Source organism: Artemia franciscana, chromosome 6 (genome assembly GCF_032884065.1).
Source record: "Artemia franciscana chromosome 6, ASM3288406v1, whole genome shotgun sequence".
In the NCBI taxonomy this organism is placed as follows: domain Eukaryota; kingdom Metazoa; phylum Arthropoda; class Branchiopoda; order Anostraca; family Artemiidae; genus Artemia; species Artemia franciscana.
Window position 1 is genome coordinate 29860792 of NC_088868.1, and position 15676 is coordinate 29876467.

Sequence of the window (15676 nt, forward strand, 5' to 3'; positions counted from 1 at the left end):
GATGGAAACGACCACGCAGTCGAACAAGAGCAAGATGGTTCGATTGTCTACGTTATTTTCTAAATAAGGAAAGGATAAGGCCTGAAGATGCACCCACGGCACCTCAAGACCGGGTTTACTGGAGGAGGATAGTGTCTCTCTCTCGACCCTGGCACCAAGTTAGTAGGAGAATTGAGTGAGCCAAGAGGCACAGATTCGACAAGAACAACTTGAATCAAAATTATGAGAGATTAAGTTAAAACCACAAAGATCTAGAAGGCAGTGTACAGTTTTGAAGGTATACATCTTATACTTGTGTCTGAAAACCTACCCTCCCAGCTAAAGGAGGGCACATCATTAAACATTCTTTCCGAGGTCTTGGGAAAAGGTTTAATCCTAGGAAAACTATTCACTTTTTTGAAGAGGAAAGGAATTTTAAGCAAACAGGTATATATATATATATCACAATTAAAATATTTCCTCTTTCCCGTCTTTTCACGAGATATAGCGACTTTTGTCCCACGCTTTTATTAATAAAAGCTTTTAATTTGAGTGGCCTCATAAGTTTCATATCAATTCACTAGAAACGTTTCCTAGGGTACACGTCAAATACCAAATTATACAGGCAATATTTGTCTTCGCTAGGTTCTAAGCTTTTATTGAAAAATACTAATTGTATATTAACGAGCCCTGTTACCACTTCATCTATATACACATGTATACAATTACTGAGCGATAGCAAGAAAGTGCCCATTTATCACTTGTGTAGCTTTTGTCTATAAAATAAGCGACCAATATTATTTTGAGATAGTTTTTTTTATTGAAAACCTTAAAAAATCTATCCTTTTTTTTTTTCTTAAAGTAATATATGGTAGATTCAGGTTGAGGGTTGATTTGCTGGATTTTTTTAATGAGAAATTCATAAGGATAAATATTATATAAAGATTTATATCAGTACATATGTGCCTAATATAATTACTTATTATATATTACATTGAATATATTTTATAAAATTATTATAGATTACAAAAAGATAATATAAACATAAAGACTTATCTTAGTTGACTCCCCAATTATTAGTAATATTAGTAGAAAAAAAAAGAAACAAATTCAATAAACTTGAAAACCGAAAAATTCAAATTTCAAATTAAAAGGCTAAAATATATATAAATTATTTCTCCATTAGATAATTTCGGTTTGTCTCAAGCTGAGAAGTTCCCAAATTTTCTTAAATGATATTTTTCTTTGGGAGTAAAGATTTAATGATTCATGGATCCCAAAATGGACCTGCACTGTTCTATGGGAAATCCATTTGGTGACGCGGTTACTGATATTGCTGACGAAAAAGGAAATGCTAGATAGATAATGGGAACTCTATTCACTTCCTTTTAGGCTCTCCTAGGGGTGTCAAAAAGATTTTCTATGAAGTAACGCTACCTGGATGTTTTGCACCATCAATAATTTAAATTTGTTACCAAATCAATTTGATTACTAGCCCAGCTTCGATGATTTAAAAGGCATTATGTGATAATCTTTGAGGAAAGTGGACAAATTTCCATCCCTTAAATAAACAAAAAAGCTAGCTCAATAGGTTTTCTCGAGGGTATATAGTTTCTAAAATATTTGGAAACTCCCTTCTTCCATTAAATGATTTTGGTTTCTAAAATATTTGGAAGCTCCCTTTTTCCGTTAAGTGATTTAATTCCTCTCTCTTTGCCAATAAAATTGTTAGAAAATTAACATACAGCCAGGAACAACCTACATGGTTCAAACTGCGTTCATTAATTTTGGCTTGAAACTGCGATTTTTAGAACCAAACAGAAACCAACATTTTATGGAGAAAAACATTTTGAGGCGACCAAATAGACACACAGTATGTCCAGAATCGTTTTTTTTTTTTTTTTTTTTTTTTGTGCACAAAGAACGGTCGAAAACTTCGATAAACTCGAAAACCGAAAAGATCCAAATTTCAAATTAAAAGGCTAAAATATATCAATTAATTTTCTATTAAATAATTTCGGTTTTGTCTCAAGCTGAGAAGTTTGCAACTTTTCTTAAATAACATTTTTGTTTGTGAGTAAATATTTAATGATACATGGTTTTAATGATTTTGTTTCAAATATACCAAGTTTGGATGTCGGAATTTTTATAGAAGTAAATCTTTTCAAAAGAGGCGAAAAACAATGCCTGCTAAAATCCTAAACTTTTTTTTTTCTTTGAGGGCCTAATAAATGGAAAAATGGCGACGTTTGAATTCTAGAGGTTTAGCAGATAAGTTTTCTTTCACTGCTTTCAAAATTACGAATTTCATCAAAAAATTTCAGATTTTCCATTTTATTTATTAGCGAGAAAATATCAAGTTTTTCTGCTAATTTTGCATACATAGCTTTAATTAACTTTAGTGCCCATTGTGCAAAAAGCGGGGCAGCAAAGTGGCAATGCTGCATGGAAGTTTTCAAATGTGTTGGCAGATTTTGACTGAAAATACCATTTTTACGTATGAAAATACTTCTGCTCAAGGAAAAGCTGCCAAAAGACAAATTGTGCTGCTAAAGTGGCTACAGCTTTTGAAATTCTGTTGACTTCTGCAACTGGCAGCTTTGGAACTTTTTCCATACCAGTTTAGTGCTATTGATTAGTAGAAATTAGTAATGTAATTGCTAATTATTTAAATTCTAATAATTGATTAGTAGAAATTAGTAATGTAATTTCTAATTATTTAAATTCTAATAATTGATTAGTAGAAATTAGTAATGTAATTTCTAATTATTTAAATTCTAATAATTGATTAGTAGAAATTAGTAATGTGATTTCTAATTATTTAAATTCTAATAATTGATTAGTAGAAATTCGTAATGTAATTGATCTTTAGGCAAAGAAGCCTGCCTGGAAAATCTAAATTATGTAGATTATTTTTTAGTGGTTAGAAAAACCAAAAAATAATAAATAAATAAAAATTTTCAATAAAACTTTAAGACCCTATGGACAAACTCTTGCCTAAATTGAAAGTGTTAAAACTTTTCATTTTCATTTATGCTCTCACAAACATCCAAACAGCACAATTTTTCTTTTTCAAGTGGTAAAAAAATAAAATTTTAGTTTTTTTGTGCCCAACTGTTCTCCCCATTTTAATCTACTTCGTCAATAGATTATACCCCCAAATTGAAGAGAGAGCTCTGCAAGCGTTGGACAAACATTAGTATTTTTCCCATCCAATGAGACGAGTCCTTGTTGAAAAGCCCTTCTCGGTCAACAATCAAAATTGATGTAATCAAAAACGAGTTGATAGTGACTGATTCATCCACATCGGGAAATCTTTGATGGGGTAAGACTGAAAGTCAAGAAATCGTTCGGAGAAGCACTGACCTTATACTGTTACGTATACAAAGGGTGTATAGCCCAGAGGACATAACCAAAATAACTGACAGTCAATGGGATTTCCTGTTTCAACAACAAGCAGAAGTACAATAGCAGGAAGCGATCCAATAAAGGTCGTAAGTTACAAATTTTGAATGACAGAGTCTCATATTTTTAATTCAAGCTGATTCATCCGAGGAAGCTCTGATGGGTAAGACTGGCAGTCGAGAAATTCTTCGAGGAAGCACTGACTTGACTTCTCTCACGTATGCAAAGGACATATAGCCCAGAAGGCATAACCTAAACAACAACTGATGTTTCAACAACAAGCAAAAGTCCAACTGCAGAAAGCGATTCAATAAAGGTCGTAAGTTACAAATTTTGAATGACAGAGTCTCATATTTTTAATTCAAGCTGATTCATCCAAGGAAGCTCTGATGGGTAAGACTGGCAGTCGAGAAATTCTTCGAGGAAGCACTGACTTGACTTCTCTTACGTATGCAAAGGGCATATAGCCCAGAAGGCATAACCTAAGCAACAACTGATGTTTCAACAACAGGCAATAGTCCAACAGCAGGAAGCGATTCAATAAAGGTCGTAAGTTACAAATTTTGAATGACAGAGTCTCATATGTTTAATTCAAGCTGATTCATCCAAGGAAGCTCTGATGGGTAAGACTGGCAGTCGAGAAATTCTTCGAGGAAGCACTGACTTGACTTCTCTTACGTATGCAAAGGGCATATAGCCCAGAAGGCATAACCTAAGCAACAACTGATGTTTCAACAACAGGCAATAGTCCAACAGCAGGAAGCGATTCAATAAAGGTCGTAAGTTACAAATTTTGAATGACAGAGTCTCATATGTTTAATTCAAGCTGATTCATCCAAGGAAGCTCTGATGGGTAAGACTGACAGTCAAGAAATTTTTCGAGGAAGCACTGGCTTGGCTTCTCTCACGTATGCAAAGGGCATATAGCCCAGAAGGCATAACCTAAGCAACAACTGATGTTTCAACAACAGGCAATAGTCCAACAGCAGGAAGCGATTCAATAAAGGTCGTAAGTTACAAATTTTGAATGACAGAGTCTCATATTTTTAATTCAAGCTGATTCATCCAAGGAAGCTCTGATGGGTAAGACTGGCAGTCGAGAAATTCTTCGAGGAAGCACTGACTTGACTTCTCTTACGTATGCAAAGGGCATACAGCCCAGAAGGCATAACCTAAGCAACAACTGATGTTTCAACAACAGGCAATAGTCCAACAGCAGGAAGCGATTCAATAAAGGTCGTAAGTTACAAATTTTGAATGACAGAGTCTCATATGTTTAATTCAAGCTGATTCATCCAAGGAAGCTCTGATGGGTAAGACTGACAGTCAAGAAATTTTTCGAGGAAGCACTGGCTTGGCTTCTCTCACGTATGCAAAGGGCATATAGCCCAGAAGGCATAACCTAAGCAACAATTGATGTTTCAACAACAGGCAATAGTCCAACAGCAGGAAGCGATTCAATAAAGGTCGTAAGTTACAAATTTTGAATGACAGAGTCTCATATTTTTAATTCAAGCTGATTCATCCAAGGAAGATCTGATGGGTAAGACTGGCAGTCGAGAAATTCTTCGAGGAAGCACTGACTTGACTTCTCTTACGTATGCAAAGGGCATATAGCCCAGAAGGCATAACCTAAGCAACAACTGATGTTTCAACAACAGGCAATAGTCCAACAGCAGGAAGCGATTCAATAAAGGTCGTAAGTTACAAATTTTGAATGACAGAGTCTCATATGTTTAATTCAAGCTGATTCATCCAAGGAAGCTCTGATGGGTAAGACTGACAGTCAAGAAATTTTTCGAGGAAGCACTGGCTTGGCTTCTCTCACGTATGCAAAGGGCATATAGCCCAGAAGGCATAATCTAAGCAACAACTGATGTTTCAACAACAGGCAATAGTCCAAGAGCAGGAAGCAATTCAATAAAGGTCGTAAGTTATAAATTTTGAATGACAGAGTCTCATATTTTTATTTCAAGCTGATTCATAGAAGGAATCTCTGATGGGTAAGACTGACAGTCAAGAAATTCTCCGACGAAGCACTGACTTGACTTTTCTTACGTATGCAAAGGGCATATAGCCCAGAAGGCATAACCGAAACAACAACTTAAGAGTCAATGGGATTTCCTGTTTCAACAACAGGCGGAAGTGTCAACAGCAGGAAGCGATTCAATAAAGGTCGTAAGTTACAAGTTTTGAACGTCAGAGACTCGTATTTTGAATTCAAGTTGATTCATCGAAGGAATCTCTGGTGGGATAAGACTGACCGTCAAAAGATTAGTAGTTTCAGCCCCCATTTAAGTCCTATAAGAATTAACGATCAGCTTCACCCCCCCCCCTCTTCCTACAAGATGGAAACTAAGGTAAATACATAGTTTATTAACAAATATGAGACTGGTTGACAGTGTCAATATCTAAAGGTTGCAAATTACCAATTTTGAATATCAAGAGGCTCTTTTTTAGAATTCCAAGTGTGTATAAATTAACTCTGGGTACTGGAATACTCTTTACAAAGTTTGCAGACTCTTAAGCATCAACCGTTTGAAGTCTGTAACCAAATCAATTCGATTACCAGCTCAGCTTCGATAATTCAAAAGGCATTATGTGATAATCTTTAAGGAAAGGGGACAGATTTTCATCCCTTAAATTCAAAAAAAGCTAGCTCAATAGGTTTTCTCGTAGGATATTTGGTTTCTAAAATACTTGGAAGCTCCCTTTTTCCCTCAAATGCTTTAATTCCTCGATCCTTTGCCTACAAAACTGTTAGAAATTCAATGCACAAATTATTCTATGGCATTTTGAAACCTACAAAATTCTCTATTCAGAAACAAATGAATCAAACAGATTTTTCTTTTTTTTCTTTTAAATTACGCAGCTGAGTCTATGTGGAATAAATTCCTGACAAAAATTCCTAGTCAATAGCTTTAGGCAAAATAGCTGGCAAGGGGAAAGGAGACAAGTAGGGCGCCCGAGACTATACTGGGACTGTAATAAACTGCAATAGTACTAAACTGGGTCTAGAAACGACTGTAATAAAAAAATGCAAACAAATTTTGTTGGTTTCGAGGAGATGGAAAAAATACAAATTTCAATCGTAGTTGACAAGAGGAGACGTTTTTGTCAAGATTGTCAACACTGCTATTTAATATCTGGAATAAAATGCTCTTAAGGAATTCGCCCGAGGCCGTACCTAAGAGAGTTTGGGGGTTTGAGCCCCCCCCCAAAAAAGAAAAAAAATTTGTCCGACTAAAAAAAAAAAGACAAATATGCATATGATTAAATTTTGAAGCGTTTTTTAAAGTTTGCCCCCACCCCAAACAGAAATCTTGGATACGGCCTTAGATTTGACATTTTAAAGCAGTGATTCTCAAACTGGTATGCAAGTCCCTTGGGGGTATGCAAATACTTTTAGGGAGTACACGTTCGGCCAACAAAGAAAAACACAACCCTTTAACTCTAGGTCTGGTAATTTTATTTAAATTTTTGCTATAATTTATTTAGTACTGAGAACCGGTACCTAAAATATTTTGTGGGTTAGAAGGGGTACAGTGTCCAATTAAGTTTGAGAACCACTGCTTCAAAGCATCATCCTATTTTGTCAACTATAAACTCTTTAGTTTGTCTGAAACAACTATTCAAGATTGATGGGGTGGTGTTGCCATAGTTTGTAGAGCTCATATAAGAGTTTCGAATAAACAGCACAAGAATAAGAGCCGACATTTCCCAAATTTTTTTAATTTTTTCAAAAAATGCTATTTATTTCCCGAAACTCTAAGAAAAACCCTTTAATTTCTCCCCCTTTGTACAAGAGCTAGAGACATTCAGTTTTAATGAAACTTACTTATCAGCAAGTGTGAATTCGGATTTTATGATTAAACAGAGACTTTCTTTCTTAAGTCCAGGAAAGGGAAGTACCTAAAAATGTAAGTCCCTAAAATACAAATATCTAAAAAAAAAGTTTAGAAAACATAAAAATTAAAACAATGAAAAAATTGATATTAAAATGTGCTATTTCTTACTAATTTCTAGTTGTCGAAGGATACGAGCTTTGCATCTTTCCCTGTAGTCAGTTTGAGTTTTATTGTATTCTGTCATCACTTCAACAAACTTCCTCGACAATGTCGAATGCTGCGTTTTACGAATCCTCAAATCAGCATTTGGATTGTTCTTCTGTTCCTCCTGTTCAATATTTTGTTCGATGTCTGAAAAAATAAAAAACTTTATATACCATATTACAAAACACAACATCGCAGAGAAAAGAAGAATGAGAACAATAAACAGCCAGTGAAGAAATTAAAAATTATGCAAATATTTCGGCCAAGACCTCCGCTTGACCTTCCTCAGTGCAGAATAAAACTGATAAAAATATACAAAACCAAACCTTGGAACAAAACTAAAATATGATGACCCTTTCTCAATAACGGTGAAAGGGTAACAGTCCTCGTTCTTCTTTTCTTTGATATTTTTTATTTAGTCATGATTAGTCAGTGTGGTCTCAGAAATTATTTATATACCATATTCATGTTCATTTTTAATCGCAAAAATCATATAAACAGAAACAACGCAAAAGTGTATAAAAACTGAAACTCAACTAAGAGAACTACTAACTAACATAAAGCCAAACATGCCGAGTCGTCACAAGAACACCTTATAAGCATTTTTTTTTTTTTTTTTTTTTTTTTTTTTTTTTTTTTTTTTTTTTTTTTTTTTTTTTTTTTTTTTTTTTTTTTTTTTTTTTTTTTTTTTAGTTAATAAATTTTTATGTATCTCAAACAGAACAATAAAATAAATCTATGAATTGCATGGTTTAGGCTAATTTATTCTAACCCTTGGGAAAGAGGACAATATAATTTTCTCTAGAAGGCAATATTAAAAAAAAAACATGTGTAATTTCAGGCCACTAATTTTAACGTTTCTGGATGGTATTTCTGACCAACCTCAAATTGTGAGGGGATGGGGATTGGATGAATTTACCTAAGCGGAGGGGGATACAAAAACGTTCATTTTTTGAGCAGCTAATTGTTGAAATTTCTGGAGGGTAGTCCTAACCAACCTCAAGTTAGGAGAGGGTGGGTCCCTTTCTGGGGTAGGTGAATATGATTTTATCAAACTAAACATAATCTAAAGTATATCCTGCGTTTTGCTTTTGTCCTAAAAATCAAGTATTATTTTGGATTTTTTGGTGGGACATTCTCTACTTTTTTCTTCTTTTTTTTTTAAATGAAATTACCAAAATTAATTTTTAAACATATAGGCGGACAATTGCTTCCCCTCACCCAATTGGTGCCTATAAAGCACATGCGACAAACGCGATAGTCTCCCCAGAATATTTATCCAGTCAGTTCAAGTCTGAATCGTAAGTCCTCAAGTCTGGTCAAGTTTGGTCGGATCAAATTGCGAGTCCTGTGGTTTCGTTCCAAACTGCCTAGTGGTAGTTATACGCAGATTTTAATTAGACCGTACTTAAATATATATGTACTAAGCCTAAAAACAACAAATTCGCAGTGTATTTATCTTATGCATGAGGACTAAATTAACAAACGATGCGTAATTCCTAACAGAAGGTGTGTCTATTACATGTACTAAGCTATTACCGCGCATCAATTTTGACCCATGGCTTGGCATTGAGCGACTGTAGTACTGCCTATCAATGCCTAACACCAAGTAAAGATGGCACTGGTTTTTATCTACAATCTCAATGGACAAACCTTCCAGTCGTAAATTTGAAGAGAAGTAACTCAAACATCTGCGGGGGGTTGGGCCCAACCCCCTGGCAATTGAAACTTCCTTGAATTTCTGAGAACTTCCTAATCAAATTATATAGTTTTTTTTTTTCCAATAGTAATCTCCATTCCCATGAAAACAAATTTATTTATAAGTTCCACTTTTTTTATGATATACTCTCTGTAAATACACTATCTCATTAACAGTCGTCAGCATTTAAAAACGCTAAGTGTATACGCATGCATTTAGTTCCATAGGCCACCATCTTGGCGTAGGTGTTAATATAAAAGGCTGCATTGCTGCCGTCGGCGTATGTCTTAACAAACGTTTTTTTTACCACCCAATGTACAAGTCGCAATACTATCCAATACATCTCTAAGAAACGCTTGGTAAAAAAAAAACACCAAGCGTATTATGGGCCTTAGATCAACAACGTTTTCTATTAACTTTATTTGGTTTATTTGGTTCTATTAACTTTATTTGGTTCTATTAACTTTGGTTCTATTAACTTTATTATTTTTTCTTTTTTTATTAATAACTTTTATTTGTCGTTTTTTATTAATAACTTTTCTTATACTTTATTTTATTTATTTATATTTATATATTTATTTATTTTATAGTATTATAAAAAATAATATTTAAAAAATAATATTTAAAATAATATAATTAAATAATAATATTTATTTTATAATATTTATAATTTTATAAATAATATTTATTTATTATATATTTAGATATTTATTTATTTTATTTATATTTATATTTATTTATTTATATTAATTTTTTTATTTATATTTTTTATTAATACTTTTCTTTTTCTATTAATAACTTTTTTTATAATAACCTTTATTATTTTTATTTTTTCTATTAACTTATGGTTCTATTAACTTTATTTGGTTCTATTAACTTTATTTGGTTGTCCGCTTACGGACAACCAAAGTCAAGGCAAGAAAGGCCAGGTCTGCACTAGAATTTAAAATCAGGTACTTCATGATACAAATCATAAGCTGATTGAACAAGGTGTTTTGATCAAGATTGAAGGGTTGACTGAAGCAAACGTCAATCGATCAACAGAATCGCTTGATCAAGCCACTTAACCGTCTAGAGCCTACTCTAGACAATGCGCACTCTCAAATTTGGAAAGAGGAAAAATAATCTTCCAGCTATCCCATTCAAATCTTGCTCGACTTGCCGTTTTCCCTCTATCTGTTTTGAACACTATTCAGCAGCAGACCCCATACTGCGATTATTGCTGAGTCAAGTTAATCCTAACCATGCTATGTGACATCACGGATAATTTGCCCAACAAGAATTTAGAAAAACAATCCCTTTAACGAGCTGAGTCAGGTGTGTAATAGGACAAAATATGTAAACCAGCAGAAAATACAAGTTTATCCAGTAGGGTAATTCCTAGAATGAATAGAAAATAATTCGCTCTTTTAGTTCTCATGACCTAGATTTGTTAAATTCTCACTCAAGATAAACATGATAGGAGAAAAACTCAAGTTTCCAGCATTCGTAATTTGAATCCAAAGCCGTAATCAAGAAGGGGGCTGGTTTGACCCCTCCCCCCCCCAAAAAAAAAGAAACGAGTCAAGAAAATTGCACGTCTTTAACTTGTGTCACTCTGAAACCAAAAAAAAAACATGAGAACAGTCCTTTTCTATAGATACATAGATACCCCCCTCCTAATACGAAAATCGAAAGACAATTTGGTTGTCTAACAGAGAACCAAATAGCCTGCCATATGTTTATTACTAAGGCCAGTGGTTCTCAAACTATGGTACGGGGATACGCAAAATTTTTTAGGGGGTATGTGGGCGGCAAACGAAAAAAAATAATAAAACAACCCTTTAATTCAAGGACTGGCAATTTTTTTATATTCTAACTATAGTTTACTTAGTACTGGTAACAGAGAAGGGGAACATAAATTGTGTTGTGGGTAAAAAGGGGTACAGTGTCTAAATAAGTTTAAGAACCACTGACTTAAGACTATTCTTGCAGATTATCAAACATTTGTAGTAAAAGAAGGCCATTTTGACAAGAAAAATGTCACTTTGAAGAGAAAAATGCCATTTTGACAGGACTAATATTCTATCGGCACTTAGCCGAGTCGAAAGCGTTACATTCAAAATACATGAACCAACAAAACAGGCAAGGTTCTTTTGGTGGATAGTTTTCAACCAACTGATCAATAGAGACAGATGTCTGTTAGTTCGCATGACCCAAGTCCATTAAGCTAGAATTTAGGTGTCCATGCTTAAGATTAATACAATACCTTTCCATGACAGGAGACAAATTTAAAATTAACACCATCAATACTAATTGTCATGTTAAAAATGTCAATCTTAAAAAGATTCAAGGTGCCCAAAAAAAAACAGATCTGGGTACATAATTTTTCTTACAGCAAAAAAAATGGATGTTTGAGACAGCAGTATATAGAGGGGTAAAGGAAGAAGAGGGGAATATACTAGGGACTCTTCATGTATCTTGTTTAGGGACATCAAATACGTCAAATCCTGAGCAAATGTGTCACAAAAGAATGTCTAAAGGATATAACCCAAGCATAGATACAACTGGCTGTATAGCCGCCCAAAACACTATTGCAGTATTACCTAGACGCTTGTTTGGTACAGCCTTCGTAAATAGGTCCAGACACATCCAACCATAGGCAAAACAATAGTGCTGCCTAAGTAAAGAGCGATGTTTATTTTTCTTGCGGGGGGGGGGAGGTTGGACCAGGGCACTTCATATCGAAGGAGTTGTCGTAGAAACTTCGAAAGGGGATCATTCGATTGGAAATTGACAGGACTAATGCCATTTTTAATAGTCAAATTTGATCGGAGGGCAACTAATCCCCTCCCACGCCCACCATTTCCCCAAACACATTCAATACAAATTTTGAGATTGCCATTACGTTCAACGTAGTTGAATGATCCGGAAATTATATCTTTGAGGATGCCATCCCCCAGCCCTCAGAGCAAGGGTTTTAAATTATGCCCTGGAGGCACATAAAGTATATATAGAAAAGGTGATTGTATTCACCCTAGCTAATCAGAAGTTTTAGAGCCCTTTTTGAGATTCAGAGTAATCGGAGGGTGGATACCCCCCCCCCCTCGTATTTTCACGAAATGCTTCTGACAGAAATTTTGAGACGGCCATTTGCTGTCATAGAAACTTAAAAAAGAGCTCATTCGATTGGAAATTGAAAGGGCCAGTGCCCTTTTTAACAGTCAAAAGTGATTGGAGGGCAGCTAACCCCCCTCCCACTCCCACCATTAACCCAAAAACATCCAAAGAAAATTTTGAGATAGCCACTTTGTTCAACGTAATTGAAAAGTCCAGAAATTATGTCTTAAAGGATGAAAATTCCCCCACGGCCCTCGAGGCCGTGGGGGAAGACTTCGAAGGGGGCTCATTGGATTCGTAATCAGAAGTTCTAGTTCCATTTTTAAGACTCAGAGTGACCGGAGGGTGGACACCCCAACAACCCGTATTTTACCAAAATGCATCAGATAGAAATTTTGAGATGACCAACCATTTGTTGTCGTAGAAACTTCAAAAGCAGCTCATCTGATTGAAAATTGAAAGAGCCAGTGCCCTTTTTAATAGTCAAAAGTGATTGGAGGGCAACTAGCCTCCCTACCACACCCACCATTTCCCCAAAAACACCCAAATTTTTTTTGAGATATCCATTTTTTCAACACAATTGAAAGATCTGGAAATTATGAGGATGACAACTCCCCCACAGCCCTCAGGGTAAGAGTTGCAGACTATACCCTGGGGTATATAAGGTATATATATATATAGAAAGGGTGATCGTGAAAGCTTCGGAGGTGGCTCATTGGATTCAAGCCCATTCATTTTCCTAATGTATCCAGTCAAAATTTTGAGAGTCATTTTCTTCAGTATAGTGGAAAGATCCAGCAATTAAGTCTTTAGGGATATTAGGCATGTGAACCCCCAACAATTATGCAACTGGCCCATTATGCTTTAAAACTGAATGTTGCTTTAAAAATAAATCAAATGGCATTGTGTTAAATGGTTGCCAATAAGACACCTGAGCAATATTATAGAGAACGAATGGGGGTATTAATTTGAAACTTTTGGGATACTACTATCACTACTTCTGCTCTTACAATTTAAATAAACAAAAAGAGCGCAAGTGTGTCCTGGTTGTCAAAGAGCATAGATAGAATCTTACGGGAATGATATTCAGTTTTAATGTTCAGGTTATTTTCAGAAGCTATAAAATTAAATTAAAAAATATTGTTTGTATTGGGATTAAAAATTGTTGAAAAATTTTCTCCAACATATAAATAGCAACCCATACTATGGATTCTTATTGAAGACTATGCCAGTAAAAAACACAGAAATTAATTAAAAAAAACTTTTCTCGACAAGACAAGTTTTTCAAAGAAAATTAAAGAGCCAAGAATGAGCATAAATAGAGTCAAATAATCTTCCAAGCGTGAAACTACCACAAATCACTATCAATAAATAAACGAAACTCAAAACGAACAGAAATTACGATAAATAGCCGAGTCAAACTCAAAACGAACACAAATTAACACGACTTGGGCTGAAACCCCTGTACCTTCTCAAGACCAGATCTATCATCTTTTCCTTTTTCTTTTCCCTTACCCTATCTCTTTTCTTTTGCCTTTCCCTATCAATCAAACTATGATTCTTCTTTTCAACCCTCATCAATCAACAAATCAATTCGAGATAAAATAGTATGTTCCTCTCTTAATTACGTTTCCAATTTCTCAATATTACTGAGTCAGTAACACTTCAGCACAGAGGAAGGTGAATAATCTAAATTCCTTTGGCTTATCACACCCGTTCCCCCAAAGTGGTTGCTATCCAAAGTTAATATCCTTCATTCCAGGAGAAACTTCCTGTCTGGAAACAATTTCTAACGATCCTTCATGCAAAAGGGTTCCCCCCATACTGTATTTATTTTAAGAACTATAGAGAGACTGTTCATTCCATAAAAGGTATAGGCTTTAAGCAAGCTAGAGGGGAAGTTTTAATTTGAACTATACTTACAATACAAAGATTAACATATATGAAGTCTTTCAAAAACCAGGCGATCGAGTTTTTAACTTAGACATTAAGGAGGGAAATAGCGACGAAGACCATATTGCCATTCCATATCAAACAAACACTAAGTATAAACAGTAGGGAAAAAATTTTTCAAGACAGTGGAATTCCACTGTCTTTGAAAAAATTCCCTATTATTTCCACTTTGTTTGTTTGAGGGAGGGGGAGGCAAGAAGGACTACAATGAAAAAATTCCTAAAGGAGAAAGTCCTACAGTCTACATTACTAAAGCCTAAAAGCTCTGAGGTCATTTGAAGCTTAACTATTCGAACTAAAAACATGAAACTTTTCCCGACTAATTTTGGAACCAGGGGTGCAAATCGCTATATGCCCCCCACACCCCAGTTTGCCCCCCCCCCCCTGCTAAAATTTATTCTGTACAAAAATGTTTTTCAAGCCTAACCCTGAATAATTCAAGCAGCCAGAGAAAGAGGATAGTTTTCTGTAGTATGTCTTTGCCTTTATGGTAATATATGGCTCATTTTCAGTTTTCAATGTCAATTTCATTTGATTTGCGAAAATTGGCTCCAAACTTGCCCCCCTTTTCCAGACTTTTGAAGAGGTTGTGCCACTGTTTGGAACCATGTAAATACAAACTATACTATCAAAAAGAAGACGAAATTGTCACATCATGATGACAATCATGTGAGAGTCGAAGCCCGAACTTTGTAACAAACACAGCAAGCGGATGGAGGCCACGTCAGGCTATTTTTGCAACGTTTATATATATATATATATATATATATATATATATATATATATATATATATATATATATATATATATATATATATATATATATATATATATATATATATATATATATATATATATATATATATATATATATATATATGCATATATATATATATACATATATATATATATATATATATATATATATATATATATATATATATATATATGTATATATATATATATATATAATAATAATTAAATTATTTGTTACCCGCTTGTTTTGACAAATTAAGCGGAGTAAAAACATTAAGGAAAGAAAAACGAAATAACACAAACAATACAATTAATACAGTCTAATCAAAGGGTGGTAAGGGCCCAAGCGTTGACAGGCCTCAGCACCTAATCTAGCATAGAGTTTTTTATAAACGAAAATAATATCAGTGGCACAAAACTTTCTGATAATCTTCTGATTTCTATAAGAACGCGGCAGATACAATAAATATTTCCAATAACGAAAATACATAACTCTTATGCCCTGCAAATCTTGATTATTAAACAACGGGCGCAAACCGGAAAGAAACAATATAGAATGATCGCAATATGTAGAATAAAGTCTGGATAAAGCCTTTCGTGAAAATCTGCCTCGGTTCGGGACAATTTTCGCGTACCCTTTTTTAAGTTTACTTTTAATATCATTTAGCCCACAGGATCGAAAAGCCGATAAAGATGAACAAATATTAATACCAAGCCACCGAATCGAAGAAAC

General features: G+C 34.4%; 1 protein-coding gene across 1 annotated transcript in view; it reads right to left on the bottom strand.

Moving 5' to 3' along the window:
- The window catches only part of LOC136028289 (syntaxin-1A-like), a gene marked incomplete at its 3' end in the record, with an annotated part of 86241 nt that overhangs the window by 15029 nt on the left and 55536 nt on the right, over window positions 1-15676 (bottom strand). Inside the window, 1 exon segment of the mRNA XM_065706040.1 lies at window positions 7401-7583. Within this exon segment, the coding sequence (XP_065562112.1) occupies window positions 7401-7583 (183 nt within the window).